General features: G+C 41.4%; 1 protein-coding gene across 2 annotated transcripts in view; it reads right to left on the bottom strand.

The window, feature by feature from the left end:
* Positions 1-17,745, bottom strand: part of LOC148033800 (ribonuclease III domain-containing protein RNC1, chloroplastic-like) — a 51,295-nt gene that overhangs the window by 15,743 nt on the left and 17,807 nt on the right. For both annotated transcript variants that reach the window (XR_015691378.1, XM_087681798.1), the window contains exons 2-3: positions 4,811-5,012; positions 4,506-4,706 (exon numbers count right to left, since the gene is read on the bottom strand). Coding sequence is in view for 1 of the 2 variants with exons in the window: in XM_087681798.1 (XP_087537924.1) it covers positions 4,506-4,706; positions 4,811-5,012 (403 nt within the window). In the remaining variant the exon portion in view is untranslated. The remainder of the gene's footprint in view (positions 1-4,505; positions 4,707-4,810; positions 5,013-17,745) is intronic.

Below are 17,745 nucleotides of genomic sequence, written 5' to 3'. Positions count from 1 at the left end.
TTTGGAGGCTTGTTGTGTACAAATTCAGGTTTGGCTGAAGGTTATGGTCTCTAGTTGTTGCTCCCAATGCTCGGGCTTTTGCAGCTTTAGAGAGGGTCCAAGTCACAAAAGAAGAAGATGAAGGCAAAGTGTTATCCTTGTGGCAAGAAGGGGCACCTCCGAAAGGATTGCGATGACCTAGCAGCATTGCGGAAAGAGAGGGAGAAAAAGAAGGCGGCGGCCAAGGACTCCTCCAGAGAGTCATCATCCTCTTGGTCTTCTAACTCCAACTTTGATTCATGTCCTCCAGCTCAAGCCAAGGCCAGGGCCAAGGACTCATCTTCTACGATGAAAGCGAAGGCCGTAAAGGTTCATCACCTCCTCTTCCTCCTCCTAGTCCTAGTGGTGTCATCATCCCTTGTAAACGCCCCGAACAACGTAGTATGCTTAACAATTATGAAATTCGCTTGATTTCGAGACTTAATATAAAAGAGAATGAACACTTAAAGCTGAAAATGAAAATTACTCACAAAATTTCAGCCATGAAAATGTAAAAGTAAAGGAGACAAGATTGAGGGTTGAAGATTGAGTGTCCAGCCACATGTCATGAGATGTGACAAGTGGTGGGACACTTGGAAACTTGTGTGACAAGTGTCTTGACACTTGTCTCTTCTCTATGGCCTTCCTTTTTGGGCTGAATACTGTCAAGAATAGAAACAACCAAATTTAGTAAGCACAGTCAGAGTACAGAATTTACTATTTTTAAAATGACATCCCTATTTTTTAGGACTAGCATTTTTAGGCTAATTCGAGGCTCCTAAAATTTAGGGACCCCTCAATATGGGCGTCATATGAAAGCTTTTTCCGTGTATATCGCAAAAACGGTATCAAAATCTTCATTTGACTTTCCTATGCAAAGAAATGTGCATTTCAAGCTTTCAGCCCACACATACACTTTGTACAAGCATTTCATGATCATGCCATCTTGTTGATTGTAACTGTCTATTCTGGCGGATCTAGCCCACACTTCAAGGCATCAATCTTTTCTGTATGCGAGTCTAACCCTGATATGTGTGAGTTTTGGTCACAGGCGCCCCATTGGGCCATATAGGTGGAAGTGTGATCTATCTTTTCTCTAACCCACCGCGTGGGTCCACCATAACCTGTGACTACTCATCAGTGGCCAGCTCCAATGCACTTTTCTTTATATCTAATTAGTGCAAAGAAAACAAATTTAATAAATCATTATCTAGACAAATTAATGAAAAAGGATACAAATTCTATTTCTATAGAGTTGTGACATCCCTCGTGGGCTCTCTAGTGCAAAAGAGGGAGTGTGAGAGGATGGTGGAGTTGGGACATCTAAGCCTCATCCATTTTGTAAGTGCCATGTACCTAAAGTACAGCTTTCCATATACATCAACAAAGTCTAGCAGATTGAGATCGTGGGGCTAGGATTGACTTCCAAGTTCATGTAGACATGTCTTGTGGCAGAGAACAGGCTTATCTCCTAATCAAAGATCAAATGAGAGGGCACTTTGGAGGACTGGCCAAAGGCAACGAATCCATGGTCAAGTATGCTACTACAAAGGTATTATTGACAAATATGTGAGACTATTGTGACTACTTTCTCTTTCCAAGGTTGGTATGATCAACATTGACATCAATGTCTCTCCAAGTCACTTTGATGGTGGCTTGCCCACCCACTACTTGGGTACTCATGGTTCTATTTGATGGTCTTTGTCATATATACTATTATGAGTCATTATCATTGTACATTTCATTGTATCAGTCACCCATAATCTGAGGGAGGGTGTCCACAAATTTTACATCTGATAGGCAAGTCTAGGTATTCAAGTGGGCCTTTCAAATTTCGTACCAAAAAGAAATGAGGTTGGCCATCCTAGTTTTTATCTGGCTGGTGTTTAGGTACCCACCTTTGGGCTGCCCAACTGTTTACCTACTTTGGTATTTTGTGTGCCATTTATATGCAAGCTCCCTCCTCCATAGTCAAAGACCATATTCATCTCAATTGTTTCCTAGTGGTGGGAGGGAGACCGTGCCCACTGCCAATGACTTTGAGCCCATGCTTTGTATTGTCTTGTACATTAGTATATGGATTCCATTTCCCAAGCATATTGTTGTGTTCTTTTGTTCTTTGTGGTGTCTCTCTTTTTCCTTTGTGTTTGTCTAATCTATTACAACATATTATCATATTTCCATTGTTGATACCCATTTGATCAACATCCATTTGAAGATGTTGATGGGTTAAGAGATTTTCATACTCAAGAAAATAGAGCATGTGTAACATCTTCACATGTACAAATGAATTGGAAGCTTAAAGGTTAAAGTTATAGGTTCTTAGATAACTCTATAGGATTCCATTGCTTTCAACTGAGATAATAATAATAAATCAAGTCTAAGTCTCAAACAGAACTTATTGAATAGAGTGTTATTGATGATTGCCTTCATATATGTGCATGTATACATAAGCGCTTGGAACTTTTTCTCTGAATCTTGTCACGAGGACATAAAATTTTATTGCTTTTGTTAGCATTTGATTAAACGTTAATCAAAAAAAGTAATTCAATAAGCTAGATAATGCTGAAAAAGTGGATTAGAAGACTGCCAGTTGGCAAAACTTGCCCATACAAGTGAAAAAAAGATCTTCCAGGGCTTATAGAAGTCTATTCCACCCATTCTGGAAGAGGAGGCTATCAGAGAGCAAGGAGATACTACTAATGTGATTTGCAACCACCAAGGACCATTCCTACAGTAGGTGGCAACAATTTGGAGCCCTCCAAGAGTAGGTGGCAACAGCCCAAGGTCCTTTTGGTGCAAGTGAAAGCAGACAAGAGAAACCAACGATCTTTCTAGTGGTCTAAGCTATAGATGACAGTTTCCATGGTTGTTTAGCAAAAGGGCAACAATTTTTCGCCATTTTGTGTAATGAAACTCAAATTTCGCTCACTACAGCATTCTCTCTCATCTCCCAACCATCTCTCAAGTAATCTTAGTAGAATCAAACCATTTGAGTCATCAAAGGTGGAGCTATTGAAAAATCTCTACTATAAACCCTAATTTACAACACAAATTAGGGTTTGACAGCCACCTTGGATTTCGTGCTCAAAGTTGAGAGCCTAGGACTTCAATTCCAATAGCTAAGATTGAGGAATTTCACGAAGATTCAAGAGGCCAGTCAATCAATATGAGATTTGGAGCTACATTTGTCTTTCAAGAAGCAAGGTGAAGGCCAATCCTTGAGCAAACAAAGAGGCAAATTGGTTTGAAGGCTTACTGGTCAGTTTTGACAGCAAAAGGGACTTGGATTAGTGAAGGAGATTAAAGAATCTCAATTGTACTTCATCCATTTGCAATAAAAGCTAAAGAAATACAAGGGACACCAATCTTGGGGCCAACAAGTTGTCCATTTCCAAGATTAAAGTGGTACCATTTGCATTTTTAGTTTATGTGAATTTTATGCTTGCTGTAATTACTATTAAATCAAGTCATTATCACCCTCTCCGAGGAGGGAGAATAGTTTCATTAGATGTATAGGCATTGTCCAAATGCTTCTAGTTTGTGCAAGATTAAGGCCATGCTTTCAAACAATTGATTTTAAATCAGGTTGTAACTAAGATGTCACTCTTTGGGCTTTGCATATGGCGAAACCCAATATCCAAATTTTCTAATTTTAGGTCTAGTGCGAAGAAACTTTAATTCTACCTTAGCATGCCTAGAATGGAAGTGTGATAACTTACGATCTCAGATATGTGATTGCTTTTGAGATCTACCATCAAATGATCGCTGTTTTTCCCATACTAGTTTGCATTAAGAAAGCCCAAACACCATACAAACTTCAAAGAAACAGATTACTTAAGTGCATATCATCCCCAACTATAGTGAGCCAATCCAGAAAGTAAGACAAACCCTGAATTGCAGTGATGAGGAAGGGAAGCTCAAGTTGACACCATAATCAGGTTGTAAGTTGTTCTAGGTAAAGGTAACTTGGTCTAGAGTCTGCACTCACTTGTGTCACCATTAAGCAGAAAGTCTTTGCAGATGGCATTGTGGTGAAGCCTAAGCTAAGCCTAGAGCCAAGGCAGCTTCAGTAGACAATCAATCTTCTTTTCTTTCCTTGGATTAACAATTCCCACAAGCAATTGCTTGGCATCTATATAGAGGAACTCAAGGAACAGCCTTTAAAACTCTATGATAGCGATGGGTCCCTTTCCACCCTCTTCTAGTGTTGTCTACATCCAACTGTCTCTATTTCCTATCCACTCTCTGTTGTTAAGTTGATTTGAGTACAAGTAAGGAATCCATTGTTCTCACGCAACCCCCAGTAGTTAACATAACTGAAGAGTCTGTTTGAAACATTTATAGCAGAAATATTAAGTCAAAAGTAAAATTCCACACATTGCATGCATGCAGATGTGCATGAGTAATATTTAAAATATTATAAAATGCTAAAATACAAAGATCCCAAGCAAACGGAGAATTGACTTTTGTATCCATGTTCTTACCTGCAGCCCAAGTTCTAGCTCAGCATTCCTGGCAGTGGTTATTGATTGATCTTCATCTACAGTCTGCAATGGGTAGCCTAATATTTGTTGGACCGCACATAGGTAATTTACCTCCCAGGCATTCCCTCTAAAGCGTGTCATGCCTGGAGGTACACAAGCTCTGTAGAGCAGTGGCTTTGCAAAGAGAGCATCATCTGCAGTCTAGCATGAAAAAGGCATGCAACAGTCTATATTACGGATGACAGACTGATTCACTCAGTTAACAGAGACTGGCAGTTAGAGAAGAAGTAAAGAAAACTCAGTACCTTCAGATTAACAGCATCATCCCATGATATTGGGTTCTTAAGCTCAGGAGCAATATGGTCGTAATCTTTAAACCGCAGTCTCGGCTTTGGTTGGCAGCATTTATCATCTGGATTTAGCCCAAAAACATCAAAAAGAATACGATACACTTCCTTCATGCCCATAGAAAGATAAGAAACCGCCAACAAAGACCAAAAAACTGCCCTGGCACATAAAGATAAATCAGAAAGTGTTATAATACCATGCTGCACTCTTCCCTCCTCCAACCCTGTTCCCCACAAGACAGAGGTATTATGCCGGAGCATACAGGGACAGCAACCAAAACCCTCCTGCCAGCCCCCCCAAATCTCTCTCTCTCTCTCTCTCTCTCTCTCTCTCTCTCTCTCTCTCTCTCTCTCTCACACACACACACACAAGTGTATATTAATGTTGGAATATTTACATCCGGCCTTCAGGCCATTGAAAGAGAAAGGATACAAGACCCATACCAGGCCTTCTGGCCAGCTATGGAAATCCTGTCAAGCACAAGCCCAAAAGGCTACTATAAAATAACACATAAATATCATGCTGGCTGCAGAATTGGAGTAGAGCGAACAATATCCAGCCAAGGAGCAACCACATCAAGGAGGACCACATCTGCTGAAATCATGGAAGAAATCTACCATAAGAGTAATCCTTGAACAGGGGCCACATGCCCACAAATACATGAGGCCAAGTCGAAAATAAAGGCATTACGGGTACACCGAATGTGCCAGAGAGCTGTCCATATAAGAAATTGGAAAAGACAGGCATAACCCGAGTGCAAGGAAGACAATGAAGGCATCTTGCCCAAGACCCAAGAACCGATGGGCATCTGCTGCCAACAAGTCACTGAGGTCCACACATGGGAAACAAAGCTCCAAATCCATCTCGCCAAAGGGCAAGAGATGAAGAGATGAATCAATGTCTCATCACAAGTAGTGCAAAAGAGACAATGGCCCCGCAAGATCTTGTGGGCACATAGGACATCCCCAGTAGGAAGGCCACCGATAAGCAGATTAACCTCCACACAAAAAAATTTCCCTGATAAGAAATCTTCGGAATCTTGAACCTCCATAATTGAAGAAATCTATCCCACCACTTTTGCCTACTATCCCAAGCACACCAAACTTTATTTGCTTTCTCAATGACCCATCCTTGTCCTCTACCATCTTGTGGTAAGATTTGATTAGTCAACCTTTTCTAAAAATCATCTAATTTCACAAACATCCAATCCTACCATAGTGAAACTGGCTGCCTATTACCAAGGGTTTCTGAAAGGGAGGTATAAAACAGGTTTCATAACTTCCATACATGTTTTTGAAAACATTAGAAATGAGTTTCATGCAAGATAGAACAAAACTATCATGAGAAATCTCATATGATGTAATTTATCATAATTCATAATACTATACAATACAAATGGAGATTTAATATAGCATCAACATATACATGCATCATGGTCCATTGTCCATGACAATATTGCTCTAATTATAGAAGAAGCCATCAATATATACATGCATCACAAACAACAACTCATTCTTGCAATGACAAAAGTTGATTACGAAAGTTCAAACGCATTTTTTAGGATAGGGCTTTTGTGAAAATTTAAAATAGGTGTTTGTGAGGTTTCTGAAACGCCCAAGTATGAAACAAGTTTCTTGGCAACTATGAGTAGGCAATGGGTTATATTGCTGAAGTGGGTCCTAAAGGGTGGACCAGATCTGGCTATAGCCTCTAGATACCCAAAGGTGCCAGCATGTGCACCGGAAATAATAAAGATGGAACTCCCCAAGAATGACAATATCATGTATTGATTGCAGCCCCAATTGAGCCATCAGATTAAATTTATCTCGCTACAATTCTTTATCTGGCCAATGAAGCAGCCTAGATATGGCCAACACTTTTGCATGAAATGAATTAGCCCCCCTTTCAAAGATCAAAAGGATGTCAAACTGTAAATCAACCCATAGCCACATGGAACCGGCAAAACATTGCCTTGGAATGCCAAAACACCATCCCCTAATGGAGAGGAACGGAAATCACGTTTCCTGCAACTCGAACATTCCCTAACCAACGCTCTACAACGTTCCTTGCTTGGAATGTTCCAACAGAGCCATTCCATGTCAAGAATGGAACATTCCAAGAAAGCCACTTACTGGTCATTGACACATTGTGCCCATTGTTGACCATTGCCATGGCACATGACTATTTCGCAGGTCCCACGTTTGAGCTTCATCCACTCCATCACTTTGCCCCATTACACCAACCTTCAGCTCATGCCACCTACCCGACGCCCACTTTTTAAGGGACAACTAGCCAAGATAACACATTCTTCAGCAACCTATGCTTTCCCACACACTACACCATCAAATAAGCACCGTCAAATAAGCCTCCACAAGGTAATGCCCCATAGAATAGCTAGTACGATGATGAGTGCAAAGAAACACAAGCATGTTTTCAACGAGAGGTGGCACTTGGCATATGTACACACAAGCCTGCTCGGACACTCTCCAAACAATTGGTACGCAAGAAGAAGCAAGAATATCTGAGCAGACTAGAAACAAAAATGTATTTCATGTTCTTGGGATACGACAACAAGAGAGCATGGAAAAGGATACATGAGAGCCAGCCACCTATACAGATTACTAGACCACATGATTGGCATGAATATGTTTGCACACTTTATGATGTTCTTGGCCAAGAGCCTATCCCGCTCCCCTCAACCTCAAGACCAGCAAATTGCAAATTCTTCATAGAAAAAAAAGTGAGAAATGCCATATAGAAAATGGGAAAGCCAAAGATCATGATGGTTTAGCAGCAGAACACTTCACGGATACTTGTGATATCTTGGCACCAATGCTAACTCACATCTGTCATAGGGCAGTCTAAGGGATTTCCAACCAATTGATCAGACTATACTATTGTGCCACTCTTTAAGAGTGCAAACCCCGCATTACTTAGTAACTATCCAACTATCATGATTGAACACATGCTAGCCAAAAGATATGGCTCTATTATGGCACAAGCATTGAGTGAATGGGCCGCGATGCATGGCCTGAGATCAAAAGGCTAGGCTCACTTCAAGAGGGGATATACAACTCTAGCCCATATCTTTACATTTTGAGTATAGCAAATCAGATATTGTCTCAACCAAAAGAAGTTGTACCGAAAGAAATTCCAGACTGAGAATTATTTAGCTTACTGTCTGATTTTTATTTAAATCAGAATAATGGATGAGGGCAATCATAGAAGAAGGCAAGGCATTCAAGAAAAAGATCTACTACTGTTTTGTGGACTTTTGCAAGGCCTTTGACACAATGCCACATGCTAGACTCATGAGAAGAATGCAAGGCATTGATGTGCCCATAGAGATATAATGGAGTATCTATGCCTTGTATGAGACAATGACAAGTAGAGTATGGACACCTGAGGGCATCTCAAATATAGTCAATAGCGCCATTGGGGTAAAACAAGGCTGCCCACTTTCACCGACACTATTTGGGTTATACATAGATGCAATTTCAAAATATGTGGATAGAACCGGTGGGGCCATAGCTAGCCTAGCTAGAGTGCTGATACCATTACAGCTTCATGCACAGGATATTGTACTTATATTTGACTCACCTAAGGGACTAAATAGACACTTGGATGCATTATCAGCCTTTTGCAAAGATAGAGACCTTAAGGTGAACCTTGGGAAAACTAAAGTTATGATATTTAACACTTCAACTGCTTGGGTGACAAGAGTTGTGCACCAGTTTACTTTTGATGGAGAGCCAATTGAGACATCAGAGCTCGTTTGACAAAAGCATATGCAACCTTAGGTGTATTGAAGAGACAATGTGCTCACATACAATTTCATGAACCGTGCACCAAACTATGGCTTTTCAACGCCCTAGTTACACTCACACTCCTATATGAAGCAACTACTTGGTGACCGAGTCTTTTCCACACGAGGAGACTGGCTTTGGGAGGCCAGGATGGATCAAAGAAGGAATACTATGATGGGTGGGAGCATATGGAAAGACCACTAGTCATAATGATCTCACATATGATATGAGAAAAGAGCTCGATCTCATATGAGATTATTAGAGCTTGTTGGAAGCGATAGGGATGCAGCTCGAGCAAGAGTGAACAAGTGAGTGTGACAACTTGAGAGAATGTGAGCAGAGTGAAAGTACGAGACAATAAGAGTGTACCAACAATGTGTTGGTACACAAAGAATAAAATGTATTTATACTTGGGGTACGTAAAGGGTGCATTCACATGCACAATGTGCATGTACTATACACGGAGGTTATTGGGCCTTTATATCCTAACAACCTCCCAATTAGAGGTCCGATATGAGCCTCTAGCTAATCAACTCCCACTAGTCGAATGCAATGCGCGTGCTGAGCTTTGTTTAGACTTTTAATGAGAACATCTGCAAGGTTATCTTGTGTTCTAATCTTGGTCAATGTGATATGACCATCTTCCAGAATCTGTCTGATGAAGTGATATCGCACATCTATATACTTTGTGCGTGAATGATACATGGCATTCTTAGCCAGATACACAGCACTCTGGCTATCACATCCCAAAACTGCAGTACCCATAGATATGCCGAGATCATCTGCAAGTCTGCTCAACCATTTAGCTTCCTTAAAAGCTTTAGTAGCTAATATATATTCAGCTTCAGTGATACTCAGTGCAACAATATTCTGCACCCTGGAACACCAAGAAACAGCCCCACCAACAACTATAAAGACATACTTGCTGGTGGCACATCCCAAAACTGCAGTACCCATAGACATGCCAAGATCATCTGCAAGTCTGCTCAACCATATAGCTTCCTTAAAAGCTTCAGTAGCTAATATGTATTCAGCTTCAGTGATACTCAATGCAACAATATTCTACAACCTGGAACACCAAGAAACAGCCCCACCAACAACTATAAAGACATACCTGCTAGTGGACCTACGTGTGTCCAAGTCACCTGCCATGTCTGCATCACAATAACCCTGCAAACTAAGTGCACCCTGCCCATAGCAAATACTTTTTCTTTGTGTACCCTTAAGGTATTGAAGAATACACTTGACAACCTCCCAATGTGCTTTGCCAGGATTTGACATAAACCTGCTAACAACTCCCATTGCATGAGCAATGTCTGGACGAGTAGCAACCATAGCATACATAAGAGAGCCACAAGCTGATGCATAAGGAACTCCCTTCATAGCATTTGCTTCCACGTCATCTTTTGGGCTGTTGGCTTTGCTAAGCTTGAGATAAGGAGGTAAGGGTACCCCAAAAGGCTTAGCTTCAGCCATGTTAAATCTGTCCATTACCTTTCCAATGTACTTTTCTTGAGATAAAAACAGCAATTTCTGCATTCTATCTCTACGAATCCTCATGCCCAAAATATGCTCTGCATTCCCCAAATCTTTCATGGAGAAAGCTGATTTTAGCTGATTTTTGAGAGTATCCAAGCTAGTCTTTCTTTTCCCAGCTAGTAACATATCATCCACATACAAAACAAGTATGGTGGGACCGCCATATGTATCCTTTTTCATGTACAAGCAATGATATGCATGGCTGCATGTAAACTCATGTGATGGCATAAAAGTATCAAACTTTTTGTACCACTGCCATGGTGCTTGCTTCAGCCCATGCAGGCTGCGTTTTAGCTTACACACCATTTGCTCTTTTCCAGGAACTACAAAGCCCTCCGGCTGTTTCATGTAGATTTCCTCATCAATGTCACCATGCAAGAAAGTTGTTTTTACATCCATTTGATACAGCTCTAAATCCAAAACAGCACTAAGAGCAAAAAGCACACGTAAAGTGGTCATCTTTACAACAGGTGAGAAGACCTCTTGGAAGTCAATCCCTTCCTTTTGTGCATAACCTTTGGCAACTAGCCTTGCCTTGTACTTGGGTTTCCCATCAATTGTCTTGACTTTGTATACCCATTTGTTTGGAAGTGGCTTCCTTCCCTTTGACAATGACACAAGATCCCAAGTATCATTTGCATATAGAGATTTAATCTCTTCCTGCATAGCTAGCTCCCACTTACTGTTGAACTCACATGACTTGGCCTCTTTGTATGTAAGAGGCTCACCCTCATCTGTAAGCATCACATAATGCAAGGAGGGGTCAAACCTATGTGGTTGCCTTCTTACGTGTGCAGACCTGCGTACCCAATGATCAACATTTTCAGGAATTGGGTCTACATCTGAAGGTATATTATTTTCCGCATTCATTTGCTGCTGTAAACCATTTTCAGCATGCTATTCATGATGTACAGCACCTTCCTTTTCATTTCCAACACCTGCATTTTCATAGTCAGCAAGCCTATCTTGCTGTCCATGACCTCCTTGTGCTTCTATTTGCTGTCCATCATCATCTGGCTCAAAAATAACCGGCTGATCATCAGTTTCAGCCTGTGGTACAGCACCTTGAGGCTCATTTTCTGAAGTAATGGGTGTAAAATTTCACCTTTTTCAGATCTTCATTAGAGGCTAAAGAGCCTTTCAGCAATTTCGCCTCATTAAACACAACATTACAGCTGCGAATAATTTTCTTGGACTGAGGTAACCACACTCTGTAGCCAAATTCACCCTCATCACCATAGCCCATGAAAATGCCTTTGGTGGATTTTGGGGCAAGTTTATTCCTTAAAATGCACAAAAGCATCACAGCCAAATATGCGTAAATGGTCATATGAGGCCGATTTGCCAGATCAAACCTCCTCAAGGATGCCATTATTTAAGGACTTGTTTGAAGAGTGGTTGCAAATGTGAACCGCGTTTTTGAGTGCCTCTCCCCAAAATGCATGAGGGAGATTAGCAGTGGACAGCATGCACCGCACTCTTTTACATAAAGTCATGTTATATCTTTCAACCACCCCATTAGAAGAAGGGTTGTAAGGGGCTGTAAGCTCCCTCTTAATACCATGCAAGTCGCAAAAGGACTTGAATTCAGTCGATGTGAACTCACCCCCATTATCAGTTCTCAAGCCTTTTAGCTTTCTACCTATCTGAGTGGTCACAAATGCATGAAAAGTTTTAAAAATAGCAAACACTTCACTTTTCTTTTTCAACAAATACACCCATATCTTCTTGAAACGGTCATCAATAAAGGAGACAAAATATGCAACACCACCCAACAATTTCACGAGCATACTACATACATCAAAATGCACTAAGTCCAAGACATTGGACTTACGTGAGACACCAGAGTAAAAAGAATTTTTTATTTGCTTTCCAAACTGACACTCATTACAAAAATCAAGTTTAGAGCCTTTTCCATCAACCCTCTTGAGAGAGGTAAGGACATAGAGTCCTTTTTGGCTCATATGGCCTAATCTGTTATGCCATAACTCCAAGTGGCTGCAAATTTCAGCAACTGCAAGAAACTTGCCATTCAAGGCTTTACAGTGCAAACAATACAATGTGCCCTTCTTGGTTCCTTTTGCAATCAACATGGAACCCTTTTTCACTTTCCACAAACCACCACCAAACAGTGCGGTGTAGCCATGCAAGTCAAGCTGACCAACAGATAGTAAACTCTTTTTAATGCCAAGCACATATCTGGCATCTTTCAACACAAGCTCTTGACCATTGTCTAAAGACAAGTGAACTGTGCCAATCCCATCAATGCTACAAGCATGGTTATTTCCAAGATACACTTTTGCATAACTGCCTGCATTGAACATAGCAAAATACTCCAAGCAAGGAGTTACATGGAAAGAGGCACCAGAGTCTACAATCCAAGTCTGAGTGACACCATCATCAATTGACAAGAGTACATCAATCACATCAGCCTTGTAATCTGCATATCCTGCATGTGACATACAAGGGCATCATAATCAATTGCATATAATACATCAGCCTCTATATCTGAAAGCTCTTCTATGACCACGCTAGAGGCCACATTGGCCTTCTCTTTGCCTTTGGTTGTCTCTGATGCATCTGTCTTTTCTTCCTTCTTCTTTTTATCTCCTGCATATTTCTTTCTCTCTTGTTCCTTCTTATAATACTTGCAATCAGGTTTCTTGTGGCCCTTCCGACCACAATGATAGCAAGTAATGTCACTCTTATCCTTTCCTTTGCTCTTGCTCCTATTTCTGTATCTTGCTTTCGCATTTTTCTTTTCAGCCCTGCCTCTTACATTATAAGCTGAGTTGTTGTCTTCTCCACTAGACATATGTCTAATTTCTTCATTCAAGATAGAACCCCTCACCCCATCATATGAGAGATTGGGGTTATTGCTGAGTGAAACCACCAAGGTTTCCTACGAGTTCGGTAGTGTCATGATCAAAAAGATCGCCCTCAACTTATCATCAAAATCCAAATTTGCATCTTTGAGCTGATTTAGAATCCCTGTAAATGCACTCAAGTGCTCAGCTGCGGGCTTTGACTCATCCAATCGCATATTCACCAACTTGCACATTAAATGCACCAAATTAACAGGTGTGGTGACTCCTAAATTCACCAAATAACAAATGGATTGTACTACATCAGCTAGCATGTAATATTTGGACTCATAAGTAGTTTTCAGCTTCTCCCATATTGCTTAACCTGTGTCTGAACCCTTAATGTTTGTCAGAATGCCATCAGTGACACCCATCTTTATGTAAGTCACAGCCTTTTTATTCACTCTGGCCCAATTTGCAACAACATTAGTGCGGGTTTATCTTCCTGCAAAGCATCCTCACAATCCTTCAGGAACAAAATGCCCTGCATACGGTCTTTCCAAAGGTCAAATCCATGACCATCAAACCATTTAATCTCCATCAAACTCTTGATGTCTGAATTGGAAGAAGTTGCAGCCATTTTATCACGAACACAAGAGTAAATGCACTAATCTGCAGAAGCACAAGCTGAACCAGCAAAATACCCTGCTGTTTTTCCTAAACCAAAAATAAATCTCTGCTGTTTGTACATTAACCAGACACTGCACAGGCAAAAGATGCAGAAATTTACCAAATTTTGCGCAAATCCCCAAAATTTTAAGTCCAAAATTGCATGAATGTCAATCAATCTGACCCAGCTGAGTAAAGCTTTGCCAATACATGAAAAGCCCCAAATGTTTGGGATCTAATGTCAGGAAATTTTGCTCAAGGGGGAAAAATTTTGACTAATTTGGCAAAATCCCCAATTTCATTTGGGTCACCGCTCACAATGTCTGCAATTTCTAACTCGATAGTCACTGACAAGCATGAGCTATGTCAAATTTGGAAAATGCCCCAAATTTTTGGCTTGAATCCTCACATATCAGTGATCTGTGCTTCTGGCGTGTGAACTCCCATCAAATGGAGAGTGTAATTGAAATTAAAAGGATTTCTAAAAAAAATATGGGGGGTGTTTGACTCGCCGACCTGTCACATCTAACGGCCCGCGGGCGTCCGTCCCGCGCACAGTACTGTCGATTGTCATCCGGCGTGCACCTGGTTGTCGTTCCCTGGGCTTGCAGCGTGCGCCTGCAGGCACTATGCTTCAATGTCACGGCGTCTCTCTTGGTCGCTCGCTGGACTACCACGCTGGCTTCCCCCGTTGAACCTGTCTAGTCACGACCTGTCTGCTAGTTCCCATCGACAGCTGGATTGGTCTCGCCTGGTTGCCGCGAGCAACTTTCTGCTCGACTGTTGGTCTTCTTAACCCTGTTGACTGCGTATCACCTGTTAGCTGTCTGTCGACTGGGAAGATGTGGGGAAGCGTGCACAGAACCTTAAGCTTTGATACCAGTTGTTGGAAGCGATAGGGACGCAGCTCGAGCAAGAGTGAACGACTGAGTGTGACAGCTTGAGAGAGTGTGAGCAGAGTGAAAGTACGAGACGATAAGAGTGTACCAACAATGTGTTGGTACACAAAGAATAAAATGTATTTATACTTAGGGCACGTAAAGGATGCCTTCACATGTACAATGTGCGTGTACTATACACGGAGGTTACCAGGCCTTTATATCCCAACAGAGCTAAGTTGGAAGCATCACCCATGGTGGTTGAGCCCTTGGTCTAGGGACTTTCATACATAGACAATGGGAGCTCCCCATGATAGATACCCACGGCTAGCCTTGGCCACTTCTAGATAGCTAGCAGCAAATGGTGACAAACATTGTTGGTATGCTCAAATGAGTACATGGATTAGTTTACATGGGCTATAGATTGACAAACTACTCCCCTTTGACTATAGCCTAGATTGCCCTACACTTGACCTAAGCCAATCAAAGCTGAACCATGTGATCAGAGCAAACATACTGAGGTTAGATACGGAGAAGACAAATCCGAAACCCCTTTCCCCATGGGAGGAGGATGGCACACTACCAAACCCTGGTTTTATCACCCGACCTAGTTACATGGATGCACAGCTGCCTCACCGATTGCACACAGTTATTAATCAAATCCGCACCTCATTCCACCGCCTGAGGATTGAGACACGCAAATGGGAGGGCATACAAATACACGAATGCATATGCCCACTATGTGACAAAGAGCCAAAGACACATACATATACATACGAGCCATATATCGATGTCTGTTTGAGAAGGTTTTGGACCCTTAAGACAATCGTGCAGTTTGAGAATCAAAGATACTTGGGCTTCTTCCGCTTGGAGCTCTAGAGTCGAAAAGCAACTATTCTGCAAAGTAGGAGGCCCCCACAACTCGGCTCACATAGACAAAGAGCGGTCACTCACTTTTTCACTACCACACGACCAAGTATGGCACATAACACTACTGTTGCCATCCCACAACCTACAGGAGTACATCATCATTGGACCTCATCTTCTGCAAGTGTTCCTTTGGATAAAGCAATGGTACTCGACCAGTCTAGGTGCCCACGTCCACCCGAACAAAGACCTAGACATCCACACCACAGACAAATTAAAGCCATCATCGAGCACCACAGAAGACAAATGCCGAGACACCTTAGCCATACAAAGATACGCCTCCTTAGAGGACAAACATCTCGTTGATGGGGGAGAGATTCCTTTTTCTACTTTTACTTTTAGATCATTGACATGTTTGTTTTTATAGGACATTATTTCACTTTCCAATCTTATAGACATGTTTTTTATATTTTCTCATTCCAAATGAGAGACATACCATCGTTGTATGTATTGCTTTGGTCTCATAGGCCACATTAGCCTTTTAGAGACGTTAATATACTCTCTCTCTCTCTCTCTCTCTCTCTCTCTCTCTCTCTCTCTTTGTGTGGCTTCAACCTGTTGCCCGCTCTTCAAATAAAATCATAAATGGTGGCTGTTGGTTCCTCCCAAGGCTAAACTCGGCACAATGCACCTAGAGAGTGGTCATGGTGGAATAAGTGAAGGTTGAGCGCCCTACTCATGGTAGAGGAGCACGTCAATGGACGTACAAGCTATGTCCCTATGGACACACAAGTGGGGCTGATAAGGTGTGTACTCATTTCTTGGGAGAGGAAGAAAAAGAGGCTTTTGTGCATGAATGACACCTGAGAAGAGGTGAGAGCTCGAGGCACATGCAATAAATCACGATGCCTTGGCTCAATCGAGGCAATGTGTGACTACTGATCCCGCCACACGCATTCCACGAGCAACATTAGTTGCACCCTCTCCTATATCGATTACAACTACACTCTCACCCTCCCATGTCCAAAGTGTATTGGCAATTGGGACATCTACTTTTGATGTACCTTGCATATGATGACAGAGTACCCTTGAGGTTTCGTGGTATCCACAGAAGGGGGAGACCAATGCTTCTGTGGCTCGCTTTTTCTATGCAAATCACATTGCCTTTCATACCGTGAGGTAAAATTTGTAAAATAATAAATGTTCGTTGTTTATCTATTAATGGAATAAATTTTAAAAATAAATCTTGATTTTGATCTTTGAAGTTTGTATCCAATACTACAAGCATGAAATCTTGAATCATGATGCATATTGTGTTTAATAATCAATTAGATCAGAGTTCTTCAAGGGAATGCTAGAGAAGGTTACCGAATATGACTCTAGTTACACACCACCATTGTCAGAGCACTTATATACTACACTCTTCGAGAGGGAAGAGATGCCAGCATGGAGATGATGATCATATGCATACAGTGGCATTCCACTCAAGGAAGTTCTTCCCTCCAAAGATAAACTATGAGATCCATGACAAAGAACTCCTTGCCATTGTAGACACCTTTGATACTTAGTATCATCATCTAGAGGGTGCAACCCATAAAGTTATCGTCTATACAGATCACAAAAATCTAGAATACTTTATGTCAACGCACATCCTCAATTGAAGACAATTCACTAGAGTGACTTCTTATCTAGGTTTGACTTTGTCATCACCTATCGCCCAAGACGTCAACGCTGCCAATCAAATGCTTTATCAAGAAGATCTTGCTTGGCACCTAAGAAGAGAGAAGGAGCTTCTGATCAACAACAAGTAATACTACTCAAGCCAGAGCACCTCTAGCTAGCACCATCCCTAGTTGTCACCAAAACGACCCTACCTTGATCCAATTAATCCGTGAAGCCCTGGCGCATGATAATTTGGCCAACAATGTCCAAAGGAAAAATCAAGAGGAAAAAGGAAATGAAGCTTGTGAGTTTCAAAAAACTAATGGATTATTATACTATAAGGATCTACTTAACATCCCTCCAGGAAATCCGAGACTCTAGGTACTCCAACAATGCCATGACACCCTACAGCACAACACTTTGGAGTTAATAAGACCTTTGAGCTTATTTCAAGAGATTTTTGGTAGCCCCAGATATGAAAAGAAGTTAAGGATTATATTAAATCATGTGATACTTGCAACAGGGTCAAGGTACCTCGTCACAAGCCACATGGCCTCTTGCAAGCCTTGCCCATTCCAACACGACCTTGGTCTTCTCTATCCATGGATTTCATAACAAATCTTCCTAAATCAAACAAATATGACTCTATTCTTGTTGTGGTAGATAG

Source organism: Lygodium microphyllum, chromosome 7, assembly GCF_053477565.2.
Source record: "Lygodium microphyllum isolate KBCC chromosome 7, Lygodium_microphyllum_v1.1.10, whole genome shotgun sequence".
In the NCBI taxonomy this organism is placed as follows: domain Eukaryota; kingdom Viridiplantae; phylum Streptophyta; class Polypodiopsida; order Schizaeales; family Lygodiaceae; genus Lygodium; species Lygodium microphyllum.
Note: the sequence above shows the minus strand (reverse complement) of the source record. Positions and strands in the feature narration are given on the sequence as shown.